The 25,884-nt window shown below is 38.7% G+C and overlaps 2 protein-coding genes across 10 annotated transcripts in view; one reads left to right on the top strand and one right to left on the bottom strand.

Moving 5' to 3' along the window:
- The window catches only part of SPAG9 (sperm associated antigen 9), a 138,343-nt gene that overhangs the window by 70,966 nt on the left and 41,493 nt on the right, over positions 1-25,884 (bottom strand). For 4 of the 9 annotated variants that reach the window (XM_032872042.1, XM_032872044.1, XM_032872043.1 and 1 more), the window contains exons 3-4: positions 11,244-11,314; positions 5,290-5,384 (exon numbers count right to left, since the gene is read on the bottom strand). In XM_032872042.1, coding sequence (XP_032727933.1) covers positions 5,290-5,384; positions 11,244-11,314 — 166 coding nt within the window. Of the gene's footprint in view, positions 1-4,422; positions 4,748-5,289; positions 5,385-11,243; positions 11,315-24,833; positions 24,852-25,884 lie in introns of those variants that run through there. The other 5 variants (XM_032872046.1, XM_032872048.1, XM_032872047.1 and 2 more) reach the window with 3 other exon arrangements.
- LOC116876076 (cystatin-C-like) lies at positions 20,488-21,260 on the top strand. Its single transcript, XM_032872051.1, has one exon. It carries the CDS (start codon positions 20,539-20,541, stop codon positions 20,986-20,988), a length of 450 nt encoding a protein of 149 aa, XP_032727942.1. The 5' UTR covers positions 20,488-20,538; the 3' UTR covers positions 20,989-21,260.

Here is a 25,884-nt window from a genome sequence, read left to right as displayed (position 1 = left end):
CCCACCCTTGCTTCTACACTTCCCAAATCCTCAAACCAATACCTAGTTATTTGCCCAAGCCTCTTCGGGGTGCATCTTTTCTGCCTAACAGAAAATTGATGTATAATTTAAATCAGGACTACTGATTAAGTGGTAAAATAAACTCCAAGAGTTTTAATCCTTAACAGCAGGAAAGCTTTTCTACAGAACCAATACATGCCTTCCTTTCAATCACAGTTCATGTGGGAACACCATTGTTAGTTTTTCCAAACAAGGTGGCCCCAAAATTCTACAAAAGACTGTAGGGTTTCCAATGTTTTGTGGGAAATTTCAATGAACAAAAAGAGTTACAATTTTAATACTAACAGAATTTCAACAAGAAACATATCCTTTGGTGATACCTAGATTACAAATAAAAAAGGGCTTTTTAGAGGGTGGCAACCAGCCTAGGAAGAGCTTGTCCTGGGTCATTAATCCAAAAAAGTAGAAACTGGCAAAAAAAAAAAAAAAAAAAAAGAAGACACTAAAGGTTTGGAGCCTCCTGGAACACATACCTCTACTGGTAAGAATATAAATTAGAACAGAAACACTGAGATTATAAATAAACATGGGGGGGAAAAAAGTGGGAAAATATTCAGTTTTGCTAAATAAGTCCTTTATTCTGAAAGCTCCTTTTTATAACAAGAAACTTAAGTCTCTTGAAATTGGCCTTCACTTAACACAAAGGATATGCTCTCCCATTCCTAATTACATTAGCAATTAGTAAAACTGTCAGAACTCCTTCTTAAAGATTGGGTGAAGGGAAAGGATTGAGAGATTGCGTCTGGTTAAAGATGTGCATACACAAGGAAATAAAACAGGACTTTTCCCTATTAGCTAATTATTCATCATTTCTTTACACTTGGGTACTTTACCTATTTGATCTAGGAAAATTTAAATGCAGGTAGGCTGCACAGTAAAAGGCTCGACTTTAAAAACAAATATAAGTTTGTGTCTATGAGCTTCCAGAAAAAGCAAATGACAAAAAGTGAAGTAACTACTCAGCTAATCTGTTTAGACCAATAATTCCTTAAGGCTGGCTCATCAATAAAGTTTTCCTAAGTTCATAGTGAAGAGACATTATTTATTATATCCTTATTGGATGATATAGGCCATATTGTACACATAAACATTTCCATATATCACAAAACCTGTTCTTTCCTGAGAATGATGGATGGACCTTTTCCTACATCTTTTCTGCTACTTTGATTTTGAATCTCTTTCTTTCATCAAATGATGATGACAATGACTAGAAAGCAAATTTTGTTTTAACGTCCATACTTGACAAAATAAAAAGTTGTTGTCTGATGTTTATCCCTCAATTTGGGGTGGGGGGGGTATTTTGAGAATCAATAATATAAAGATCTAAGAACTACTAAATGGCTTTTTATTTTTTAACATATCTGAATAACTTAAGCAAAAACGGTATGAATTTAATGGGATAGTTTAATGGAAAGCTCTCTAACCCAAAAAGCAAAGACAAGCAAGAAGATAATACAGATTTCATGCAAATCCATCACACTGCTAACAGAAATCAAAACACAGGCCAGTCATTAGAATTATCTTCCTATAAGAATGACAGGAAACACATTTGTTTTCACACACATCAAATGAAGAAAAAGTATAGAACTACCGGATGAAAGAGTCTGCTATGGAGCGAAGTTTTGCTTTTCCACTCCTGTTAACTAAGCGTACAATCCAAAATACCAGTAGAATTCACGCTCCTTTATACTGCTTGTGTTAATCATTTAGAAACTGCTCTAGAGGAAGGGCATTTTTCTTCAGACTATCAAGAAGGCCCTGATGCTCTGGGTCACACTGTTTCAAAGCTTGAAAACGATATTACCACATACTAGTTTTTTCTCCTTATTTACTAATAAGAAGTCATGAGTTGAGGGGAGAGAGGACATGTAATTATCCAAGTCAGTTAGAATCCTACTTTAAAAAAAAAACCCTGAAAGTTCAATGTTTATGTCCTAAATTATGTTGGTGCACATGTTTAGTACTGTACATATGAAGTGCTTCAGTGAAACTCACGGAAGAAACCAAAGAATGGGGATACATTTGGAGAAACATCAAGTAACAGGTTTAAACCCTGGGGGTTTCAATATGTTTCAATATGCTGCCACTGTTTAGAAACAAAGCCATCTTCAAATATCAGAATCCTTGTTGTATTCTTTTAAAAACTTAGTTCCAGGGACGCCTGGGTGGCTCAGTTGGTTGGACGACTGCTTTCGGCTCGGGACTTGATCCCGGGACTCCAGGATCAAGTCCCGCATCGGGCTCCCAGCTCCACGGGGAGTCTGCTTCTCCCTCTGACCTTCTCCTCCCTCAAGCTCTCTCTCACTGCCTCTCTCTCAAATAAATAAATAAAATCTTTAAAAAAAAATAAAAATAAATAAAAACTTAGTTCCATATATTCATTTTTTAGTTGGTTATTTAAATGTAACCTGTGTATAAATAAATTCCCAATTATGTTTTGAAACAGCTTCTTGGCTCTATACACATTTGAAACAAATAACCATTAATAAAATTTTAAAAAGATTGTTCAATATTCACAATGTAGCAAGCACAAAAGATGGTTTAATTATCTCATTTAATCTTCATATGGAAATAGGGATTATTTCCCGTTTTCAGAGTAGGAAAAGTGAAGTTCAGAGACATTAAGCACCAGTAATTCACCAAGATGGGGCTCAAAGTCAGACCCGTTGCCCTCCAAGGCCCACGTACTTTCCTTGGAACCTACCTATTTCTTGACAATTTAATCTTAATATTGAAGACTTTGATATCTTTATTCCATTACATCATCAGCAAATTTGTGTCAAGGAACTTTTTGAATTTAATCATAAAGTATTTTATCAGTAAAATAGTCAGAGTTCTGGAAAACAGTTCTGCTAAAAATGGGGTGCATATACAAATGACCACAAACTATTTACTTGTTTGGCTTACTAAATATCTTGCAACGGATTAAATAAAAAATAATCATCTCACACTTGATTTTTAAAACTATCCAAAGGGTAAGGACATCAGGGGAGGAAACTTGGGTACAGAGATTTTAAGCGACTTGCCAAAGGTCCTACAGCTCCCATGTGGAAGAGCATTTCTAGCCTCGGGGCCCAGCTCCAAAGCCTCTTCCCCTCCGCACGGCACTGCGTGGCACAGCACAGCACTGCCGTCTCCAACAGACCGAAACCTTACACAGCCCTTTCAAATTAGTCTTATTTTAATCTTACATATTCTTGAGTTAAGGCCTTTTTAATTTCCTAAAAGCCTAAATATACATATAAACTAATCTTTTGTGTATTAAATATACAAAAGTGGTAAGATTTCTTTCAATTTTTACAAAATCAGGAAAGAAAATAAATGGCCAAGTATCTAATTTTAGATCATAGATGAAATCTGACTTCTGGGCCTTAAACTGATGTTAAACACCAACCGACCAATGAATAAAAAGAACACCTTGAGGGAACTTACTAGTTTAATTCCTCTTAATTGATCTAAATCCACAAGCTGAGGATTTTAAGTAAACATTTAAATAATAAAAGCTCAACACCATGAACCTTCCTTTAAAACCGGCACAACGCGGAAATCTGAACAAATCAGATGCCTTTAGTTTAAGGAGTTGGAAAACAAAGGACCCCCAACCCTGAAATCGAAGATGCAGAAGACGGTTCTCACGGAGCGGAGTGAGCAGCCGCAAAGCTCCAGAGATTAATGACTACCCCACGAGCAGGCACGGATATTTGTCACCCAAGTCTACAAAGAAAGGGCAACATCTGACAAAACAATAGTGAATAGGCTTTGTAAAGCTTTCACAACTTTGATGTGTAAATAATGAGGGGAAAATGCATTCCTGGCCCTAAAAGGTTTAAATCCTTTCACCTTAAAATACATTTTTTTAAGAAAGAAAATATTTAAATTGTCAGTTCCCGGGAGTTACTATCAAAAATTTCAAAAATGATGCCTAAGTGTCCATCAGAGGATAACGGAACAAAATAAATACCTACGGCCTGTGTCTACCTGACTATAAGTCTCAGCATAAAAGATACTGGCCCCCAAAGGCTCAGATGCTAAACACAGAGGTTGTATAAACTTGGACCAATGTTTTACTCTTGCTCTCCCTTTACTCTCTCAACACTCTGCCTAAAACAAAACCACACTGACCTTGTTCTAGTGCATAAGTACAATATGAAAATCCTTTTCTTAAGTCGGTAGTTTCCAAAGACAAAGCCGTATCCCTAGGTGATGGCCTGGAAATGACTACAAATAAGAAGAGAAAATCCTAGCTTCAGGCCATTTTCCATTGTTTCAATCTGCAACAGAAATGGTTACAAAGCAGACCGGTGAAGCTAAAAATGTGAGAAAGACCAACTAAACAGGGGCTTCGAAGAGAGACTAGAGTACCTGAGGATCCTTGGTAGGTTCTGCGTCAGAGCGGGCACACCGGTAGAAATAGAAAAGTGCACAAGCAGCAAAACAGAGAGAGAGACTAAGACAGCGGAGTTAATGACCACCGCCCCGCCAACGAAGCCAAACACAAACAGCAGCATGCAGCCGGGACTCATGGCGCTGCGCGGGCATGGTGAAACACCCGAACCAGGAGGCCTACACAGGGGCCAAAGGGCTATCTTTGTAGTGAGGATCTGTCATTCAGCTGCTGCCACAAAAACAATGCCATCAGCAGCAGCTTTCCACTCCATCCTGCAGCAGCTCCAAAGCGATGACGTCATCCTGCTCATAACCATAGAGCTGCTGCTCCCCGCATTTATGCAGCAATCCAGAGCCACAGCCCCCGCCTATTAACTACTTTCCTCTCCACTGAGAGTCCTGGCTTAGCTCATTGGCTACAAAGCTTGGGAGATCTACATAATTTATTCACACTCCTACATCAGACAGAAGTCTAACCCTTTCAAACAGGCCTCTCGGTAATAAAAAGGACTTTAAACCAATTGTACAGGAGAAATGACAATTCTCAGCACCCCCACAAATCAGAAAAATTTAAACCTAGTATAATCTCCATTGAGCATTACAAAACAATCAAAATACCTCGATACACTGCTTAGATGGCATGGCTCACGATTTACCTTTTCAATAGTGAGGGCTGTTTCTATTTTTCTATGCTATTCTCTCCTATAGCATTCCAACCATGCTTTTTGAGAGAGAGCTTTGCGAATCAGCCTAACTATTGTTCCAGGATTAAAGAACAGGGAGAGACAGAAACAAACAGATTATTTCGATTTTTCTCAAGGCAAAATGTTTGACAAAGCTTACCTAATTCTACTATGAGCTGTGGATTCTAGTTGTTCACTCCCTGAGAGCTGATGAAGTTTTGTTCTTTCTAAGTGTTCCATATAATTATGGATCATCTATTTTGAAGAAAGAAAAAAAATATGCAAATTTTAAGGCTATTATCTGAAATAAAAACAGTGTTTTAACAAGGGAAACATTTTTGTAGAAATTTCATACTTATCAGACTACCCACAGTTCCATGCAAAAGAATATTAAAGATGAAAAAATTTTAAACGGCAAAGGAATATATGCAAATGCTTACATTTAAGGATGCTGGTGCCCAAAGAAGTAGCCAACATGTTGCTTAGCATAGCAAAAACTTTTTTCAACAATATGTGATACTATTAAAAGATATAATTTTGACATAAATAACACACGTTAGGATATAGGCATTGGGAAGGAGGTGATAAAAGACCGCTGATAAAAATAAAAGGTTGTTAGGGAAATCCATTCACTAAAATGGGAAACAATAAAGAAATTAACATGAAACTTAAGAAGAAACCATACTCTGATGTGATGTTTTCCCATTTTACAAAGGATTCACAGTAAATATCACTTTCAAATTAACTAAGTAATTTCATTTAACTTAATACTAAGATGTTTATTTCCTGTGCCTACAGATTTCGTTAAAAGAATGCTAAAATATGGGGCACCTGGGTGGTTCAGTTTGTGTCTGCCTTTGGTTCAGGTCATGATCTAGGTCATGATCTAAGGGTCCTGGGATTCAGCCCCATGTAGGGCTCCCTGCTCAGCAGGAATCTGCTTCTCTTTCTCCCGCAGCCGGCATCCCCCCCAAACACACACCCTTCCTCTCTCTCTCAAATACATAAATAAAATCTTTAAAAAAAAAAAGAAAGAAAGAATGAATGCTAAGATATTTTCTCTTACATTTGCTTGTTAATTTGTTGGTATCATTACTTAATGTAATCATCTATTAGCAAATAAAATGAAAAATCAGAGCACCTTGATTTTTTTATTTATTTACCTTTTAAAGATTTTATTTTTATGTACGTGGAGTTCAAACTCACAACCCTGAGACAAAGAGTCCCATGCTCTACTGACTGAGCCAGCCAAGTGCCCCATCAGAGTGCTGATTTTAAATCTTGGATAAGGAGCCTTAAGACAGGCTGAATATGGAGGTAAAAGCTTCAAGAATATCAAGTATATAAACTGATAAGAAATTCTATAATCCTATTTAGTTTTTGGTAATGTACAGTTCGACTTTTACATTTACATGGCAATAAAACATGTAAAATTCAAAATTTCAATCATAAATTCAAAAGGCCTTTGCTAGATACTAACATGATAGGATAAGAAAAAATAAATTTTAAAGAGTAAGAAAAGGTATGTTAGCAATCTAAAAGAATGTAAATTTGAAAAGTAGACAAGAAAACGTTGACGACTTTTCTTGGGACTTTGAATTCTTAAAATTTGAATATTCCTTGAATGCTTAAAAAGGCATGGAACAGCTATGGAAGTTTCTAAACTTTAGCTGTGTGAACATGGATTTCAATTTCAATATAACTTGAAATATGCACTGTAGCATATTAAAAGCATAACTATTGAAAGAAACAAGATTTTGAACAAACATCAAATTTTTAAAAAGCACATTTTTGTTGGCAAAATTTTACTTGGCATGTATGTAGAAAAATTAAATACGTCAATCTGAAAGTGTTTACTTCAAATAAACAGAAAGGTGAAGTGATGCATGAATTAAGACAAGTAAATATGGGGCGCCTGGGTGGCTCAGTGGGTTAAAGCCTCTACCTTCTGCTCGGGTCATGATCCCAGGGTCCTGGGATGGAGGCTCTCTGCTCAGTGGGGAGCCTGCTTCCTACCCTCTCTCTCTCTGCCTGCCTCTCAGCCTACATGATCTCTGTCAAATAAATAAAATCTTTAAAAAAAAAAAAAAGACAAGTAAATCTATCAAATCAAATATCATAAGAGAATTAATCAGGCTGTTTCCCAATTAGGATTGTCTAAATAAGAATTTTATCAGGCTAAGTAAAATTAATGTAGAATTACAGGGATATAGTATATGAAGGTATTTTTTAAAGTTTTGAATTTACATATCTTTTTTTTTTTTAAGATTTTATTTATTTATTTGACAGACAGAGATCAGAAGTAGGCAGAGAGGCAGGCAGAGAGAGAGGGGGAAGCAGGCTTCCTGCGGAGGGCTCGATCCCAGGACCCTGAGATTGTGACCTGAGCCGAAGGCAGAGGCTTAACCCACTGAGCCACCCAGACGCCCCTACATATCTTCTATTTTAAATTTATATTTTCTCAGGGCATCTGGGTGGCTCAGTGGGTTAAGCCTCTGCCTTTGGCTCAGGTCATGATCTCAGGGTCCTGGGATCAAGCCCCACATCTGTCTCTGCTCAGCGGGGAGCCTGCTTCCCCCCCCACCCGCTGCTCTGCCTACTTGTGATCTCTCTGTCAAATTAATAAATAAAATCTTTTTAAAAATTTATATTTTCTCTTTACCCCCAATTTAAAGAACATATCTGCAGAAATACAGTTCTTTGTGTCAGCAAGTCAGAAATAATGAACTGTTTTCTTCTGGAATCAAGAAGAACTTTAAGGAAAAAAACAAAAATGAAACTAAAGTAACACAGTGATGGTTGGGCCAAAGAGATATAAGCTTAAATTTTCAAAAGATTTTAGAAAACCCAAGTTGAATTTTTATATACTGGATAGTAATCATATGCAATTGATTAGCTCAGATGAAAAGAATCTAAGTTTCCTTGAGCACTCATATGAAGAAATTAGAAACCTCCCCCACACTGCCTTGATAGTGTTCTATTTATTCAATATAGAAAAATAAAAGTTATAAATGCAAAGGCAGAATCTACCCCTCCTAAATAGTCCACTCTACGGATTGATTCTTGTTTTAAACGATTCAGGTTTTGGTTTTTTTTGTTTTTTTATTAATTTATAAAATGTTGAATTCTAAACCTTCAAAAGACCGATTCCTTCTTCAAATGATATGTCCCACATATAATTACAAAATGGTCCATGCAATGAAGTTGGTTCCAACCCAATAAAACTAGCACTCTGTAGTAGAGAATAAGAAAATGGCAGCTAACATTTATTGAGCATAAGTCACCCAGTGCATTTAGAGCCAGTTTCATTTTATCCTCACAACAATATTAGAATTTTATGAACTCCAGCTTAAGATTAAAATAACTTGCCCAATTTGACCAGCTACTTAATGATCAACTGTGTTGTAAATGCCATTAGCTAGCTGGCTTTAGGGTCAGAACTCAAGTCCCTCTGACTCAGTTATCAAAAAGTTAAGCATTCCCGGACCAGTGTTGTATTTGTCCTTTTAGTCAATTCTCTAGGCAGGCGATAACAGGCGATAAACTCATTGTTCTTTCTTCCACACACCCACAAGAAAACCCCACACCCTAAAGCATTCCTGACGTCTGAAATAAAAAATGCACTATATTCTGTATATTCTGTAAATGTATCAAAAAAGTAGAAATTTAATAAATTGTACATAAAATTTTTTAATTTAAAAAATTTTTAATTATAGGCTTCACAATATAGCTCTGCTTTAAAAAAAAAAAAAAAAGTGAATGGGAGGCCAGGATCAGTGGGGCCAGACAACAGAGAGAAAGATGAGGGGCGCCTGGGTGGCTCAGTGGGTTAAGCCTCTGCCTTCAGCTCAGGTCATGATCCCAGGGTCCTGGGATCAAGCCGCGAATCGGGGCTCTCTGCTCGGCAGGGAGCCTGCTTCTCCACCCCGCCTCTACCTGCCTCTCTGCCTACTTGTGATCTCTGTCAAATAAATAAATAAAATCTTAAAAAAAAAAAGAGAGAGAGAGAGAGAGAGAGAGAAAGATGAGATAGTAAAAGAGGGCATGCTTTAGATAATCTACTATTGGGTCCACTAGCCCCATCCCTCCTCATCTCATAACTACAACTCTGCATTTTCTCAGGTATATACATTAATTCACACTTATTCAGGAGTGGCCTCAGCAACAAACACTTGGCAGATCCAGAAGGATCCCAAACACACTGTCTAGAAAACCCCTACTCTCCTCCACATAGAAATATCACAGCAGAGGCTGACTGTCAGCTCAGCTAAAATGGGGAAGTAAGGCAGTAAGTGAGGTTTTGGAGAAAAATGGCCCTTTAATCATGTTGGCTATGCATTTCTCTATGCACAGCCCAAGAATCATATATCTTAGAGCTGCAAGGCCACTATTCTTTTTTTTTTTATTACCACATAACGAAAGGATTTTATTTATTTATTTGACAGAGAGGTAAGAGAGAGAGAGAGCGAGAGCGCAGGAGCAGGGAGGGAGAAGGAGGCTCCCCTGCTGAGCAAGGATATGGGAATCCCAATCCCAGGACCCTGGGATCATGACCTGAGCTGAAGGCAGACACTTAACCTTAACTGAATGAGCCACCCAGACGCCCCTATTCTTAAGGTTTTTGCAATGCCAGAAAGCAAAGAGGCACAGAAAAATTTCTAGTGCTTTTAATGCTCATTATGTTCCATAACCTGAAAGTGTTATTGAAAATCAAGGCAAAAGAGTATGACAGACCTAGGTTCAAATCCAGTCATATACTAGCATGGAATTTTGAACAAATCACTTCATATTCCCTTTCTAAACTTCAATCTCTAAAATGGGATGGAAAAAAATAGTAATAAAAATAGTAATAAAATGGGGATGGATGATGGAGCTTGGTCGCTTAGATGATACCACGAGTTGGTCACTTAACTGACTGAGCTACCCAGGTGCCCCATCCATCATTTCTGAATAGTCTTAATATCTACTGATTGCCATCTAATCAAAATGTGGGTATTCTTCTCACACTGACAAGGCCCCTGTTTAAGCTATTCCTGTCTTCCCAGGGCTCCATGGTTCCAAATCTCTGTAGCCAAACTTTTCCCTCCACCACCGAATATCAGTTCTTCACAGGTGGCTACAAAAACCTAAGACAGTAATAATCAAACCTCCTATGTCAGAAATTCCAACCCCTCCTCAAGAAAGTATTAATCGTATGATGCCAAAGCAAATCCTTAAAAGCAACAATATAGGTTTCCACCACAGGCAGGATAAGAGATCACAAATTAATGAAAGAAAAATGGAAGCTGAAGACTGGAACCATCTGTATCCTGGGAGATTTGGATAAGAAACGGGGAAAGGAAAAAAAAAAAGAGGAATTATTTTTTTCATGTAACAAATAGTGCTTGAGTCTATGAAAATTCTATTTATTGAGGTTTGTGATCTCCCCCCACCCCCACCGACTGACCATGAAACACAAAAACAATTTTCAGAGTCAGGAGACAAAGGCAGGAGATGAAAGGCTCACAGAGAATCATAAAAAGGTAAAAGATGGCTTGGGCACATTTTCTAATTTGCTTTAAAGAGATTATGTACTAGAGTTATTAACTTAAAAATACTGAAATTTCATGCAGAAAACCTATTTTAGAGTCATTCTGATTTAATACACAATTTGTGTTTATACTATTTGTTATGAGCTTAAAGCAAATAAGCCCTTTATAGTAGATTTTAAATACAGAAACTCTTACCAACAATTTACCAATCCATCATTTCCCAACTGGTTAACAAAATAAATTAAATCAATTCTGTCATATTAGCATCATCTATGCTTTTTATGACACACACATTACTTTGTACTTAGCTGGCCAAAGAAACAACTATTGGAACTGCCTTAGTAATCACACTATTTTGTGGCACACTAATTCTCATCCATGAATAGTTAATTCCAGATAAAAAACAACAGAAGTCAACATTTGGTAACAAGGTAAATGCTACACGAAATTTGATGTTTTCTGCATATAATCCCCAGGAATTATATTAGCTGACTTTCAAAGAAAAATTAAGATATAAATATAACTTCTCAGGTCAATTCCTTTAGTTCAATATTAATATGGTAAGAACAACCCAGAAACCCACCTCAGTGTGTCTCTGATGTAATGCGTTATATTCCTTCTTCAATTCTGCTTCTCTTTCTTCAAGTCTGCTAACTGAAATTAAGATACATATATTTAATCAGAACAAAATATAAGAAATTTACTTTAAAAAATTCCATCCTTAAAACCTGGAACAGGTTATCCATATTTCTTAGCAACTTTACAACTCAGTACTTCTCAAAATAGAGACCTCACTTCACCTTCCTTAATGAAGAATTCAGGGAGGAGGGGATAAACTGGGTTAAAAAAATCCCCTAAACACTAGATTGCTTCTCCTAATATGCATATGTTTATCAGGTCATCCCCCTTAAATAGGATTCTAAGGTGATACTCAAAAATATTTCACAAATCCCCTCATGTAAGTTTTAGGCTGGGGTTGGGACCCAAATCATTCATTTCTAACACTGATATTCAAGCTCTTTTTCACTACTGGACAGTATGCGAAAACGTCCTTGTTCACAAGTACTTCTGCTTCAGGGCTTCCTTCCAAGGACTCATCTTCTTTTATTTAGCTCCCTCTGCTGATGGAGCTTGTGAGTGGCACTGATTTGGGGGTAGTGACCAAAGCACAACTATGTAATACACTTTTTAAAGCTGGATTTCATATGAAATAAAACTATTAGAGAGGGATGACTCTGAGAGAAGGTGGGGTCCAAGCAGGACCACAAAGAAATTAAATTACAGTACTCAAGACAGATGTGAAGAGCATACGGGCACTGCTACCACCGAGAAGGGAACACACAACTACGGTGGTGGTGGTGGTGGTGGTGGTGGTTGTGGTGAGAAAGAGGGGAGACTGGCCAGCCTGGAGGAGCTCATGCTGCCTAAGGAGCAGTGAGGAACAATCTTCTGGAAAGAAATGACGCTGGTGCTACAGGAGGTGTCAAGATATTCATTTAAGTTTGTTTAAAAGACTTAGATTAGTTGGAAATGTTCCGCTGGTCTAAGGGTCTGCTAGCTGCAAGCATGCAAGACTGCTTGTTAGCCGAAGCCTGTGGCCCTGACAGATGGCTGTAGAAGTAACCACCATGAACAGATGGCCGTAGAAGGAACTATGAACTAGCAACAGGACACACGCGAATGTTTCCCTATACCTAATGTTAACACACCAAACACCACACAATGCAGAACTTGCGCTGCCCAGTAAAGTCATTCTTGATTTGCAGAGCTTTACTTGCTACCTGGTTGAGTATCTTGAAAATATGTCATTAATTAGAAAAACTGCAGCTCTGTGGCTGAATACACAAACTTGTAATGCAGATGTATCGTGACACAATGGGTATTAAAACTGTAATAATTTTTAGGGCTGCTTCTGTGGTTTTTATTTAAACATAGGAAATCCAAGCAAAATATGGATTATTTAGCCACAATTTCAAAACAAATGTTTTCTACTACTTCTTGTCAATTAAGCTGATCTAAAACCTTAACCCTGAGATTACTGGGTAAACCTTACCTATTTGTAATTGTTCATCTGTGTGTATCAAGATTTTCCTTGGTATTATGCAACCAAAACAAAAAAATGGAGGTTGAGTCTAAAGTAAAATTGCAACTATCATTCATGAACTTCAATTTCAAATCTGTGTTCAACAAGAGTCTCGTTATTCTTGTCAGCTACCTTGACATCAATTCGTAAAATAAATTTATATCACCATCACCACCACTACTGATAGCAACTAAAATTTTATAGTGCTTACTATATACCACGCACTGTGCTACATGCTATATATAAACTTATTTGACCCTGACATTAACCTTATGATGAAAGTATCATTACTACATTCATTTTAGAGTTGAGGAAACTGAAGCAAATAGAAATTAAGTAACTTGCCCAAAGTCAGTTGTGACAAAACCTAATTTCTAATGGAGGAGTCTGGGCCCAGAATCTGTTTTTGTCTTCTAAGATGCCATTTATTTATTTGTCAGAGAGAGCGAGAGCTAGAGAGAGCATGTAGATTTATAAGCAGGGGGAGTGGCAGGCAGAGGGAGAAGGAGGCTACCCGCTAAGCAAGGAACCCTCTGTGGGACTTGATCCCAGGACACTGGGACCAAGACCTGAGCCAAAGGCAGACGCTTAAGTGTCTGAGCCACCCAGGCATCCCGCCCAGAATCTGTTTTTCATTACTATGCTATGCTGCCTCTCAATAAATACTCCTTTTAATCTGTTCATATATTGCAGTCTACTTTAAAACTTCACTTGGGGGGTGGTGTATAGACAGTTTTCCTTTTTGCTTCAAACAAAAAACTCTCCGTTTTTCTGGAAAGAACCTAGTCACAGATATTGACTCAAAGGTAACAAACTGCCAAGAAAAATACATATCTAACTTTATTAATCATCAGGGAAATACATATTAAAACCAAAATGCAACAGTCATTGCATACCCATCAGAACAGCTACAATGAGAAACACAATATACGAAGTTTTAATAGAATACAGAGCAACTTGGACTCTCATATGCTACTTGTAGGAGTAAAAAATGGGTGCATCAATTTGAAAACTGGTGAACAAGATTTAATAAAGTTGCATATTTACCAACTCTATGACAAAACTAGGAAATACATATACATGTCCACCAAAAGGCCTTTAAAACAATGCTCAAAGCACCACTATCTATAATCAATCAAACCTGGAAACACCCCACATGTCCATCAACAGCAGAATGGATAAATATTCCTGTACTGGAACACTAGAAAAAGAACAAATTATTGCTACACATCATGGATAAATCTCACACACAGATTGAGGGAAAGAAGCAGAAGCAAAAGAATACAAAGTTCAAAAGACAGAACTAATTTAAAACTAAAAAGTATCAGAAGTGAGGGTAGTGGTTACCTTTGGGAAGGAGTTAGTGACCTGATTAATTTGCGGTGTGTGCAGCCCCACCCAACCCCAGTCCAAACACACTGAGCACCAACTCATGTAGGCACTTTCTTTGGCTTGAATGCTCATTCTTTATGTTCTCCAACAACTTCTGAGTTCAACATTTAGCAGAAGATCTAAACAGACTTTAGAACCATTACAAAAAAATTGTGCCAATTCACCATTAAAATGCATAGGGAGATGAACAAAAATGTTACCAGATTGAAGAATTATAAAAAGAAAAAAAAGAAAAAAGATGGGCAATATGAGAGGATAAATTGGAATTACTCTTTTGAAGGTTGGTAGTTTGTTGGTGACATCTAATAAAATAAGCAATGTGTATATCCTTTGACCCAGTATTACTACTTTTTAAAGATTTATTTATGAGAGAGAGAGCAAAGCAAGCAAAAGAGCTTGAGGGGGGTGTGGAGGATGTGCGCGTGGGCATGGAGAGAGGGAGTAGCAGGCTCCCCGCTGAGCAGGGAGCCCGACCCAGGGGTAGATCCCAGAACCCTGGGATCATGACCTGAGCTGAAGGCAGATGCTTAACCCACTGGGCCAACCAGATGCAGCCCTTCCCCAACAGTATTACTATTCTTTTTTTTTTTTTTTTAAGATTTTATTTATTTATTTTTGAGAGAGAGAGAGAGAATGAGCTCAAGTATAAGTACAAGCACAATCAGGGGAAGTGGCAGAGGGAGAAGCAGATTTCCAGGGGAGCATGGACCCCAACATGGGACTTGATCCCAGGACCCTGGCATCATGAACTGAGCCAAAGGCAGATGCTTAAATGATTGAGCCACACAGGCATCCCCAGTATTACTATTCTTATTTACGCCATGGAAACACATCAAAGCCTGAAGATGTGAAAATGGATGTTCTATGCAATACATTTTATAATAACGCCCAAATTGGAATCATCCCTAAATTTGTTGTTAGGTGGTTGGTGAAGTGAATTATGATAGTTATATGATGGACCACAATGCAGTGACTTTGCTACTTCCAAGTTCTCTAGGCCTCAGTTTCCTTATTTATAATTGAGGAATAATGACAGTATATTAGAACTTATTAGGAATAGCACCTGGCACACATGTGTTTTTCAAATACAACAAAGGTACTGCTAAAAGGAATGCAGTGTGTATGTGCTGACATAGGATGGTGCCTAAAACTAAATGCAAGGATGCTGAATATATCTTTTTTTTTTTTAAGATTTTATGTATTTATTTATTTCTGAGAGAGAGAGAGAGAGAGAGAGAGAGAGAGAGAGCACAAGCAGGCAAAGTGGCAGGCAGAGGCGAAAAGAGAAGCAGGCTCCCTGCCAAGCAAAGAGCCTGATGCGGGACTCAGATCCCAGGACCCTGGGATCACGACCTGAGCCGAAGGCAGTGGCTTAACTGACTGAGTCACCCAGGCATCCCTTGAATATATATTTCTATATATGAAAATAAAAAACAAAGGTCATAAAGGTGGAGTCCTAATCCAACAGGACTGTTGTCCTTTTTTTTTTTTTTTAAGAAATTCTAAGATTATATTTATTTATTTGACAGAGATCACAAGTAGGCAGAGAGGCAGGCAGAGAGAGAGGTGGAAGCAGGCTCCCTGCTGAGCAGAGAGCCTGATGTGGGGCTGATCCCAGGACCCTGGGATCATGACCTAAGCCTAAGGCAGAGGCTTTAACCCACTGAGCCACCCAGGCGCCCCAGGACAGGTGTCCTTATAAAAGCTTTTTCTCCCCACATATGCACAGAGAAAAGACCATATGAGGAGAGGGAGGGAGGGAGGGGGGAGAGAGACAGAGAGAGAGAGAGAGAGAGAGAGAAAAGGCAGCTATCGGCAAGCCAAGGAGATCTTGGACTTCTGGCCTTCACAAGAGTGTGAAAATATTTCTATGATATTTTGTCATGGGAACCCTAGCAGAGTAATACCGGAAGCTAAGGATCGTTATTCATCCTCTTGGGGAAAAAGCTTAAAGTTTTGTTTATCAAGTGACTTGGACAGAATTGGGCTTGTAGCTAGCAGGACCTCACTGATTTTATGGCAATTTGCTTATCAGTGTTGGTTTGAATGGCTTTGCTGCTATATACTACTTAACAGCAAGGATTGTGGGAAAGGAGATATAAGACCCTAATATATATCACAATTACCAGAGATTTCCTATATTTACCTAAATGAACATGACTTGTGTTCAAACTGGCTTAGCTTCATCTATAAAATTCCTTAAAAGTTCTATTAATTATTTTGGTCCTCTTAAACATCCAGGATTATTCCTAGCTATAATTCCTTAAGCCTCTACCCACAGCTTTCTAAACCCATTAGAGTTTCTGCTTAATTTATTTCCATTTGACTTTTTTTTTTTTTTTTTTTGCCTCAAAAATAACATCTGAGGGATGCCTGGGTGGCAGTCAGTTAAGCATCTGCCTTCAGCTCACATCATGATCCCTGGGTCCTGGGATCCAGTCCCACATCGGGCTCCTTGCTCAGTGGGAGCCTGCTTCTCCCTCTGCCTGCCGCTCCCCTTGCCTGTGAGCCCTCTGACAAATAAATTTACTAATTTCATAGAAACAATCTGTATTTCTATTTTTCTTAGCATACATCACACAGAAAAGGTCATTTAGAACATGCAAACTACATATGGTTACAAATGACCTGCCCCTTACCCTGTTTGTTATTTTTATTAAGCAACTTTATTTTTTTTATAGCAGTTTTAGGTTCACAACAAAATTGAACAAAAAGTACATTGTGCTAATATACCCTTTCCTCCCCACACACCCACAACCTCCTCCACTATCTATATCCTGCAGAAGAGTAGTACATTCGTTACAATCAATGAGCCTACACTGACCTCAGTACCACCCAAAGTCTACAGAGTACATTAGGATTCACTCTTGGTATTAAATATTCTATAAATGGACAAATATATAATGACACACATCCACCATTATAGTCTTCATACAGAACAGCTTTACTGCCTTAAAAATCCTGTGCTCCACTTACTCATCCCTTTTCCTTAACCTTGGCAAACAGTGATCTTTTCACTGTCTCCATAGTTTTGCCTTTTCCAGAATAACCACGAACTGGAATCACATGGTATGTAGCCTTTACACATTGGCTTCTTCCACTTTGTAATATGCATTTGGGGTTCCTCTATGTCTTTTCATGGCTTGATAGCTCATTTCTTCTTAGCAGCAAATAAAATTACATCATATAGATATGCCACAGTTTATTCCTATCTATTATTTTCCTAAGAGCAATGATCTTAAATTATAAGCCTAAATGCTCAACATCTCTTCTAAGCACAAGTTAATTTTCTTAATCCACATAAAGCGGTACTGTAAGAGAGTTCCAATGAGTTCTGCTGCATATTATAGACTTGTATTCTGACAGATGATTTCCATCTTTCCACTACGCTTTCTTCTCTTTCTAAAAAAAATTTTATTTGAGAAATTAAATTAAAATTAAATTAAATTTATTATTTGAGAAAGTGCAAGCATGAGTGCAGGGTAAGATGGAGAGGGAGAAGCAGACTCCCCATTGAATAGGGAGCCCACCACGGGGCTTGATCTTAGGATGCTGGGATCATGATCTGAGCCAAAGGCAGCTGCTTAACCAACTCAGCCACCTGGGCACCCCTTTCCACTATATTCTCAATACAAAATAAATGACAAGTATGGTTAAACCTGTCTTAGCTTTTTATATAAATATATATTTTACCTGTTACACTATTTAACACTACCAGTTTTATTTTTTCAGCAAAAGATCCAGACTAAAAGTAGAACACATTCATCTCAGAATGTAAACTGACAATACTAATGGTCTGCAATTTATTGCAGCCTATATTTTTTGTTAGTCTGGTGCATCATTACTATATTCTAATTTTATTTCTCATCTATAACTTTGCTTTTCAAGACCCCAATAAAACCTCCAACCACTTAAGAATAAATGACAGTCTTTAAAATTTCACAAATACATCAACAACCCTAACAATACTGGAATATGTTCTGAGGTGGTATCATTCACAAAAACACAAAACTGAAATCCACTGGTCTTCTACCTATTTAAGACCAAAATCTCTACAGTTACACCATCTCCCATTCTGTATGCCTATAATGTAAATATACCCCTTTTTTTGTATTTATTTAAATAATTTTTACAGCTGGGACGCCTGGGTGGCTCAGTTGGTTGGACGACTGCCTTCGGCTCAGGTCATGATCCGGGGATCCCGGGATCGAGTCCCGCATCGGGCTCCCAGCTCCATGGGGAGTCTGCTTCTCCCTCTGACCTTCTCCTCGCTCATGCTCTCTCTCACTGTCTCTCTCTCAAATAAATAAATAAAATCTTTAAAAAAAAAAAAATAATAATAATTTTTACACCCAACATGGGGCTCGAACTCACAATCCTAAGATCCAAGAGTCACATGCACTTCCCACTGGGCCAGCCAAGGTGCCCCAAATAGTCCCTTAAAAGGAATTATAAAGATGGTTCAAACATTTAAGTAATTCACTTCCCCACTTATAAACTGGGAATTAAACAAGCCAGGATGCCAGTGAGAAATCCAAGGGATATCTTCCCAAAGGGGTTTGTCATTATGCTCAACTCTGCATAGGCTTTCAGATAACTGACTTAAAGTTCGTTCCCCCCCCCACCCGTTCTCAAACTAGCAACATATAGGCAATCAAAAAAGGCGGGGGCAAAGAGGGATACATAAAATGTAGAATGTCCATATAATGGAATATTATTCAGCATTAAAAAGGAATGAAGCACGGTGGATCCACACTACAACATGGAAGAACCTTATGCCAATTACTTTAAATCTGATTTTAAAGGCTGGAAATTCAGAAAGAAATACCAATACAGAAAGGAAAACTGAAAATCTGAAAACTAATAAACAACTAGTAATATAACTTTGATAAAGCATTTCCCAGGACACAATGTTATTTTATAAAAGCAAGACATAATAGTTTTTTTCCACATCATTTTCATTATTTTATACCACTAAAGAAGATAATTCTTACAATTACCTTATGGTATGATAAAATTCACTAACTTGAGAATGTATCTCATGAATGTATAAAATACAATTTGGAAGAAGAAATATTTTCTACCTTACTAAGGGCTATATGTGTATACTATTTGATCAAGTCCAGGGGTGATCCTAGAACAGTACAGTTCATTTACTCATAAAATCTGAGTGGTAAAAAGAACTCTCTCCAAAATTTACGAGGTAAATTTTTTCCTCATGCCCATTGCTAATTTTCCAAGATAAAATTTGTAGCACATAAACACAGGCATCTTGTTAGCAAAACCTAACCACTGAATCAGAAATTGACTTCCTGGGATGCCTGGGTGGCTCAGTGGGTTACGCATTTGCCTTTGGCTCAGGTCATGATCCCAGGGTCCTGGAATCGAGTCCCACATCAGGCTCTTTGCTCAGCAGAGAGCCTGTTTCTCCCTCTGCTCTCTCTCTCTCTCTCTGACAAATAAATAAATTAAATCTTAAAAAAAAAATAAATTGACTTCCTTTTAAAAAGGAAATTCTAGCACCTTTATATTAATAACCTTCTTTTTTTTTTAAATTTTATTTTATTTATCTATTTGACAGAGAGAGAACACAAGCAGGCAGAGAGGCCGGCAGAGAGAGAAGGGAAACAGGCTCCCTGCCAAGCAGAGAGCCCGACTCAGGGCTGGATCCCAGGACCCTGGGATCATGACCCGAGCTGAAGGCAGAGGATTAACCCACCGAGCCACCCAGGCGCCCCATATTAATAACCTTCTTAAAATATTTTCTATTTTTTCATTCACATGATCTTAGGGACTATTTTCAATAATCAATATTGGGTGTTACATCATAATTTATTAGTCATAGTTACCAAAACATTCTATCCACCTCAAATTTTATTTTATTTTTTTAATTATTTAAGTTCTCTCTACACACAACATGAGGCTCGAACTCAGGACCCTGAGATCAAGAACTGCATGCTCTTCCAACTGAGGCAGCCAGGTGCCCCTATCCACCTCAAATTTTAAAGTAAACACAGGGGCACCTGGGTGGCTCAGTGGGTTGGGCCTCTGCCTTCAGCTTGGGTCATGATCTCAGGGTCCTGGGATCAAGCCCCGCATCGGGTTCTCTGCTTGGCGGGGAGCCTACTTCCCCCTCTCTCTCTGCTTACTTGTGATCTCTCTCTGTCAAATAAATAAATAAAATCTTTTAAAAAATAAAATAAAATAAAGTAAACACAGACAAATGATCTCATGTTTAAAATGTCTACATAAATTAGATTTAAACCTGTAGAAATGATCATCAGTTCCTCTACCCTATTATCCATTTCCATCATCCTCTCCCCGCTAGTTTAAGAATAAATTATAGCCGGCTCGCAGCTGCTGGATCACCGCCTCCTGAGCTTCACTCGCCTCGGAGCACACCATGGCCGGGCACCTCCGCACCCCGCTGCTCCTGCTGGCCGCCCTGGCCCTGACCCAGGCCCTGGCTGTGGCCTTGGGTCCCGGGGCAAGCAGGAAAAATGGCAAGTCTCCAATGGTGGGCGGCCTGTTGGACGCCGACGTCAACGAGGAGGGCGTGCAGCAGGCGCTGAACTTCGCCCTCAGCGAGTACAACAAGGAGAGCAACGACGCGTACCACAGCCGCGCAATGCGCGTGGTGCGCGTCCGCAAGCAGGTCGTGGCTGGGATGAACTACTTCTTGGAGGTGGAGATCGGACGAACCAGATGTACAAAGTCTCAGCCCAACTTGGACAGCTGTCCCTTTCATGACCAGCCACACCTGATGATGAAAACGCTCTGCTCTTTCCAGATACACACTGTCCCCTGGCTGGGCAAGACCTCCTTAGTGAAGTCCAGCTGCCAGAAGGCATAGAGGACCCTGTGACAGGCTGTGCCACTCAACCCCCTTTCTCCCACCCCCATCCCCTTGTAGAGCTCCTAAACTTTAGAAGGTTGGCTTTGTCCAAGTGACACCCCCTCAGTGTGCTAGTCCCAAGGGGCAAATGGAGAATTATTCTGGGACATTTTTTGAACAGCTAAGCAACTGTAACTCCTTTAATTCCTTTCCAAATGCACCAGTATGCAGTACATGTATTCTGTTCTATCTCAATAAAAAGTAACATCAGCTAAAAAAAAAAAAAAAAAGAATAAATTATAGCCTATTGACCTCAGTCTATTTACTTGAAGCCCTTAAATGATTTATTTCTGTATCCTATTAAAATTAAACAGAAAACTTGTTATTTTGTATTGTTATATCCAAATGTATCACTGATAACTAATTATATAAATCAAAACAAGAATAAAATATATTACCTATTACTAGTAGATAACCACAGCATTATAAAGATGGTTCAAACATTTAAGTAATTCACTTCCCCACTTATAAACTGGGAATTAAACAAGCCAGGATGCCAATGAGAAATCCAAGGGATATCTTCCCAAAGGGGTTTGTCATTATGCTCAACTCTGCATAGGCTTTCAGATAACTGACTTAAAGTTCGTTTTTTGTTTTTTTTCCCCCCTGGTTCTCAAACTAGCAACATATAGGCAATTAAAAAAGGCGGGGGCAAAGAGGGATACATAAAATGTAGAATGTCCATATAATGGAATATTATTCAGCATTAAAAAGGAATGAAGCACTGTGAATCCACACTACAACATGGAAGAACCTTATGCTAAGTGAAAGAAGCCAGTTACAAAAGACCACATACTAGATGATTCCATTTATATGAAATGTCCAGAAGAGACAAATATGTAGAAACAGAAAACAGATCAGTGATTGCCAGGGGTTGGGGGGAAGCCGGGAATGAGGAGTGACTGTTAACAGATATGGGTTCCTATTTGGAATGGTGAAAGCGATTTGGAATTAATTAAGACCACTGTGATAGTTGTACAACCTTGTGAATACACTAAAAACCACAGATTTGTATACTCTAAAAATGGTAGATTTTATAGTATATGAATTATATTTATTTTTTTTAAGTTGGCTCTATGCTTCAACACACGACCCTAAGATTAAGAGTCACAGGCTCGGGGCGCCTGGGTGGCTCAGTGGGTTAAGCCTCTGCCTTCGGCTCGGGTCATGATCTCAGGGTCCTGGGATCGAGCCCCGCATCGGGGTCTCTGCTCAGCGGGGAGCCTGCTTCCTCCTCTCTCTGCCTGCCTGTCTGCCTACTTGTGATCTCTATCTGTCAAATAAATAAATAAAATATTTAAAAAAAAAAAAAAAGAGTCACAGGCTCTACCAGCTGAGCCAGCCAGATATAATAGGAGTTATATTTTTTTGTTAAAGAGATGTCATTCATAACCTACCCCTAACACAAGCAACAGAAAATTACATTTTGGGGTGCCTGGGTGGCTCAGTCGTTGGGCATCTTGCCTTGGGCTCAGGTCATGATCCCAGGGTGCTGTGATTGAACCCTGCAGGGAGCTTCCTGCTCAGCGGGAGGCCTGCTTCTCCCTCTCCCACTCCCTCTGCCTGTGTTCCCTCTCACTGTGTCTCTCTCTGTCAAATAAATAAGTAAAACCTTAAAAAAAAAATTACATTTTAATAGTAACCTATCTTTTCAAGGAAAAGACATCAAATGATAAGAGAACAAAAGAAGGGGCACCTGGGTGGCTCAGTGGGTTGGGGGCTCTACCTTCGGCTCAGGTCATGGTCCCAGCGTCCTGGGATCGAGCCCCGAATAGGGCTCTCTGCTCAGCAGGGAGCCTGCTTCCTCCTCGCTCTCTGCCTGCCTCTCTGCCTACTTGTGATCTCTGTCAAATGAATAAATAAAATCTTAAAAAAAAAAGAGAGAGAACAAAAGAAAATCTCAACACTTAGTTAATGTCTGTTGAATACATGAATATGCAGTGAAGAGTTTTAAAGTGCTAACAGCCAGAGTAACCTTGAAGTTATTTAAAAATGAGCCTGGGTGGCTCCGTGGATTAAACCTCTGCCTTCCGCTCAGGTCATGATCTCAGGGTCCTGGGATCGAGCCCCGCATAGGGCTCTCTGCTCAGCGGGAAGCCTGCTTCTCCCTCTCCCACTCCCCCTGCCTGTGTTCCCTCTCTCGCTGTCTTTCTCTGTCACATAAATAAAACCTTCCTTAAAAAATTAGATTATATAAAAGCACAAATGATAAATGCTTTATTTTCACTAAAACTTGCCATTTTTTTCATCCTCAGATAATTCACAAGTAGGAAGAACAGGTAGATGATTGATTGCTAAGCTTTAGGTACATTCACTCCCTTGCCTCAACATTTGAGCAAAATCATGCGCCATCTACTAGAGCTCCTAAGCTGAAGCAAAGACTAGATACTAACCAAAGCAACTTCCTCTTTTTCTTAGACACACTGCTAGATGGCATCCTGCAGCCTCTAGAGTTAGTTTCTGATCGAGTTATGGCCGCTGAAGTAGAAGTGAAAGCTGTGTGCACCACTCCTAAGGCCTAGCCCAATAAAAGCCTTCCACACACAACTGTCCACCCCCTTTCTCCTCCCCTCTTCCTTAATGGACATGAGTATGAAGAACGTGGAGCCAGAAGTCAGAAAGAGCCTGCATCTCTGAAGGAGTTACCCACCTACTGGAAACATCCATTTTAATTTTCACATCAAGAAATAACACATAACATTTGAGTCATTATATATATAATTTGTGGCATGGTTGCTACAGCAACTACAGTTACTTTAACTCAGACATTAGCTTATAAACACGTATTATATCCTCTTAAAAGGCATTCTGAATCATCGAAGACATGTTACCCCGTGCTGATTTTAAACAGTTTGTGAATTTGTTATTCTTGATGATTCTCTGAATACTTTTCTGGCAATGATTCTCTCCCAATATAAAGCTTCCAGCAAGTACCTTGATAGAAACTATCTATGATTATATTTCATGTTTTCTTTACCTCTACTGTGATTCAACATATCAGTATCTATCTTTTTAGGTATATAAGTTAAGCACCAAGATGATGTAACACAAATTCAAAACCTCTCACTTTTCTGAAAATACTTAAAATACTTAGCACAACACAGTCAATGGAATCCCACTTTCTCAAGGCCTAACTCACATGAGATAAAATAGTGTTTAATAGAGAAGTACTTTTAAATCCTGGGAAGAGCCATCTCTTCAAAGTCCCAGATGCCACTAACTAATCAGTAAAGGGAAAAGAAAAGGGAAGTGGAAAAAGCAGGAAAGAAAGGCCCAACTGGGCAAGGATGGCAGACATCCACGAAAGCCTCAAGTACCATAAAGTTAACCTATGCTTATTATTGTTGCATTATATGTGAGGTGTAGTAAAAGATTATTTCTTGTTTAACAGTTCCTATGTAAAACCAAATGTAAAAATTATCTCATGAAAAATCCTAAAACTTTATCATTTTATTCATCAAACTAGCCATAACCTGAGATTAACTGGAAATAAACAAGATTCTGCTCATCCTTCCCTACCCCAAAACAACAAATAAACAAATCTGCCATTCTTTAAAAAAACTGCTAATATTCTGAAGAAAAAAAAAAATCAAACAAACCAGGGCATCTAAAAAGAAAAGGGGGGAGCAGGCAAGAAAAAAGAAGAATCAAAAGACTAATCCAAAGTTTTCCCCTTTTAATAGCTAACAGAGATCATTCGGCCTCATTTTAAATGCTCTTTCTGTCCATCTTTCCAAAGAGCAAGAAGACATGATTAAGGCAGGAAGAGCCACCTGCTCGGCCTGCTCAAAATCAGAGCTTACCTCCTTAGATTGATGGCCTGTGCCAAGTTTGGAACACCTTCCATCTCTGTTGTCTTCTGCCCCATCAGACTGCTGATAGGCCTATGGGGGGAAGAAAGAGAAACACACCTGCTAGAATGCCGTGTCCAACTCATTATTTGCCTTCTCAAAAGGAATCATCAGTTCTTACTACTCACGGAAGGCAGATAATCCAATGGTTATCTGGCCTCAGAGGATTGGCACTGGTGTTTCTGAAGCCTCTCCTTGAACAATCGAGCATCAGAAGTCTCAACAGGTAAGCAAGAATCAAACACTGACTTAAGAGCAAACAAATCTCAGACAACCACATCAAAATAATAAGAGCCTCTCCAATGCCAACTAAGTTCTGCGCCATGTCTCTAAAGTTCCAAAGATTCTCGATAGATGTTATTAATCAAAGACACAATGCGCAATGCTAAAGCGTTCTCACAAATTAATGATCGTATCCTGAAAACAGACTAGAATAACTCTGAGGAATCTCTGTGGTAGAGATCTGACCTAGTCTCTGTCTTGAAGATGTTATCTAAGCCATCCACATCAAAAAGTTGACCACTCTCCTACCTAAAGTCTCCATGCAGGTAAAGTCCATGCTTTCCCCCAGCACACATCCCTATGTACACCTTCATGGTCAAGAAATACTTCCTCATGATCAACCAAAATCAACAAGTAACATTTTCTCTAATATTATCTTCCAAAGTTACAGAAAAACAACTTGGTATCTTCTTTACCTATCCCTTTGTATGTCTGAAGTAATCAAATCATTCATTTTTATTCTGTTCCCTAAGCTGAATCACCATATCCCTTCACCCTTACTAATAAAATTAATTTTCTATGAAACTTTAGCTCTTTATATTAATTATAAACTACAACCTTAAGGTTCTCAATAGACAACACTAGACTACAGGAAAGAGTACAAATACAGATAATGAGACATACAACAGATCCGAAGACCACATAGAGTATTACTTAATGAAGCAAAGTAATAAAATGTGTTTGCATAAATTATCTTGTGCTTAAGTTTTGGCTTTCCCTC

This window comes from Lontra canadensis, unplaced genomic scaffold, assembly GCF_010015895.1.
Source record: "Lontra canadensis isolate GAN:19392208 unplaced genomic scaffold, GSC_riverotter_1.0 scaffold43, whole genome shotgun sequence".
Lineage (NCBI taxonomy): Eukaryota > Metazoa > Chordata > Mammalia > Carnivora > Mustelidae > Lontra > Lontra canadensis.
Note: the sequence above shows the minus strand (reverse complement) of the source record. Positions and strands in the feature narration are given on the sequence as shown.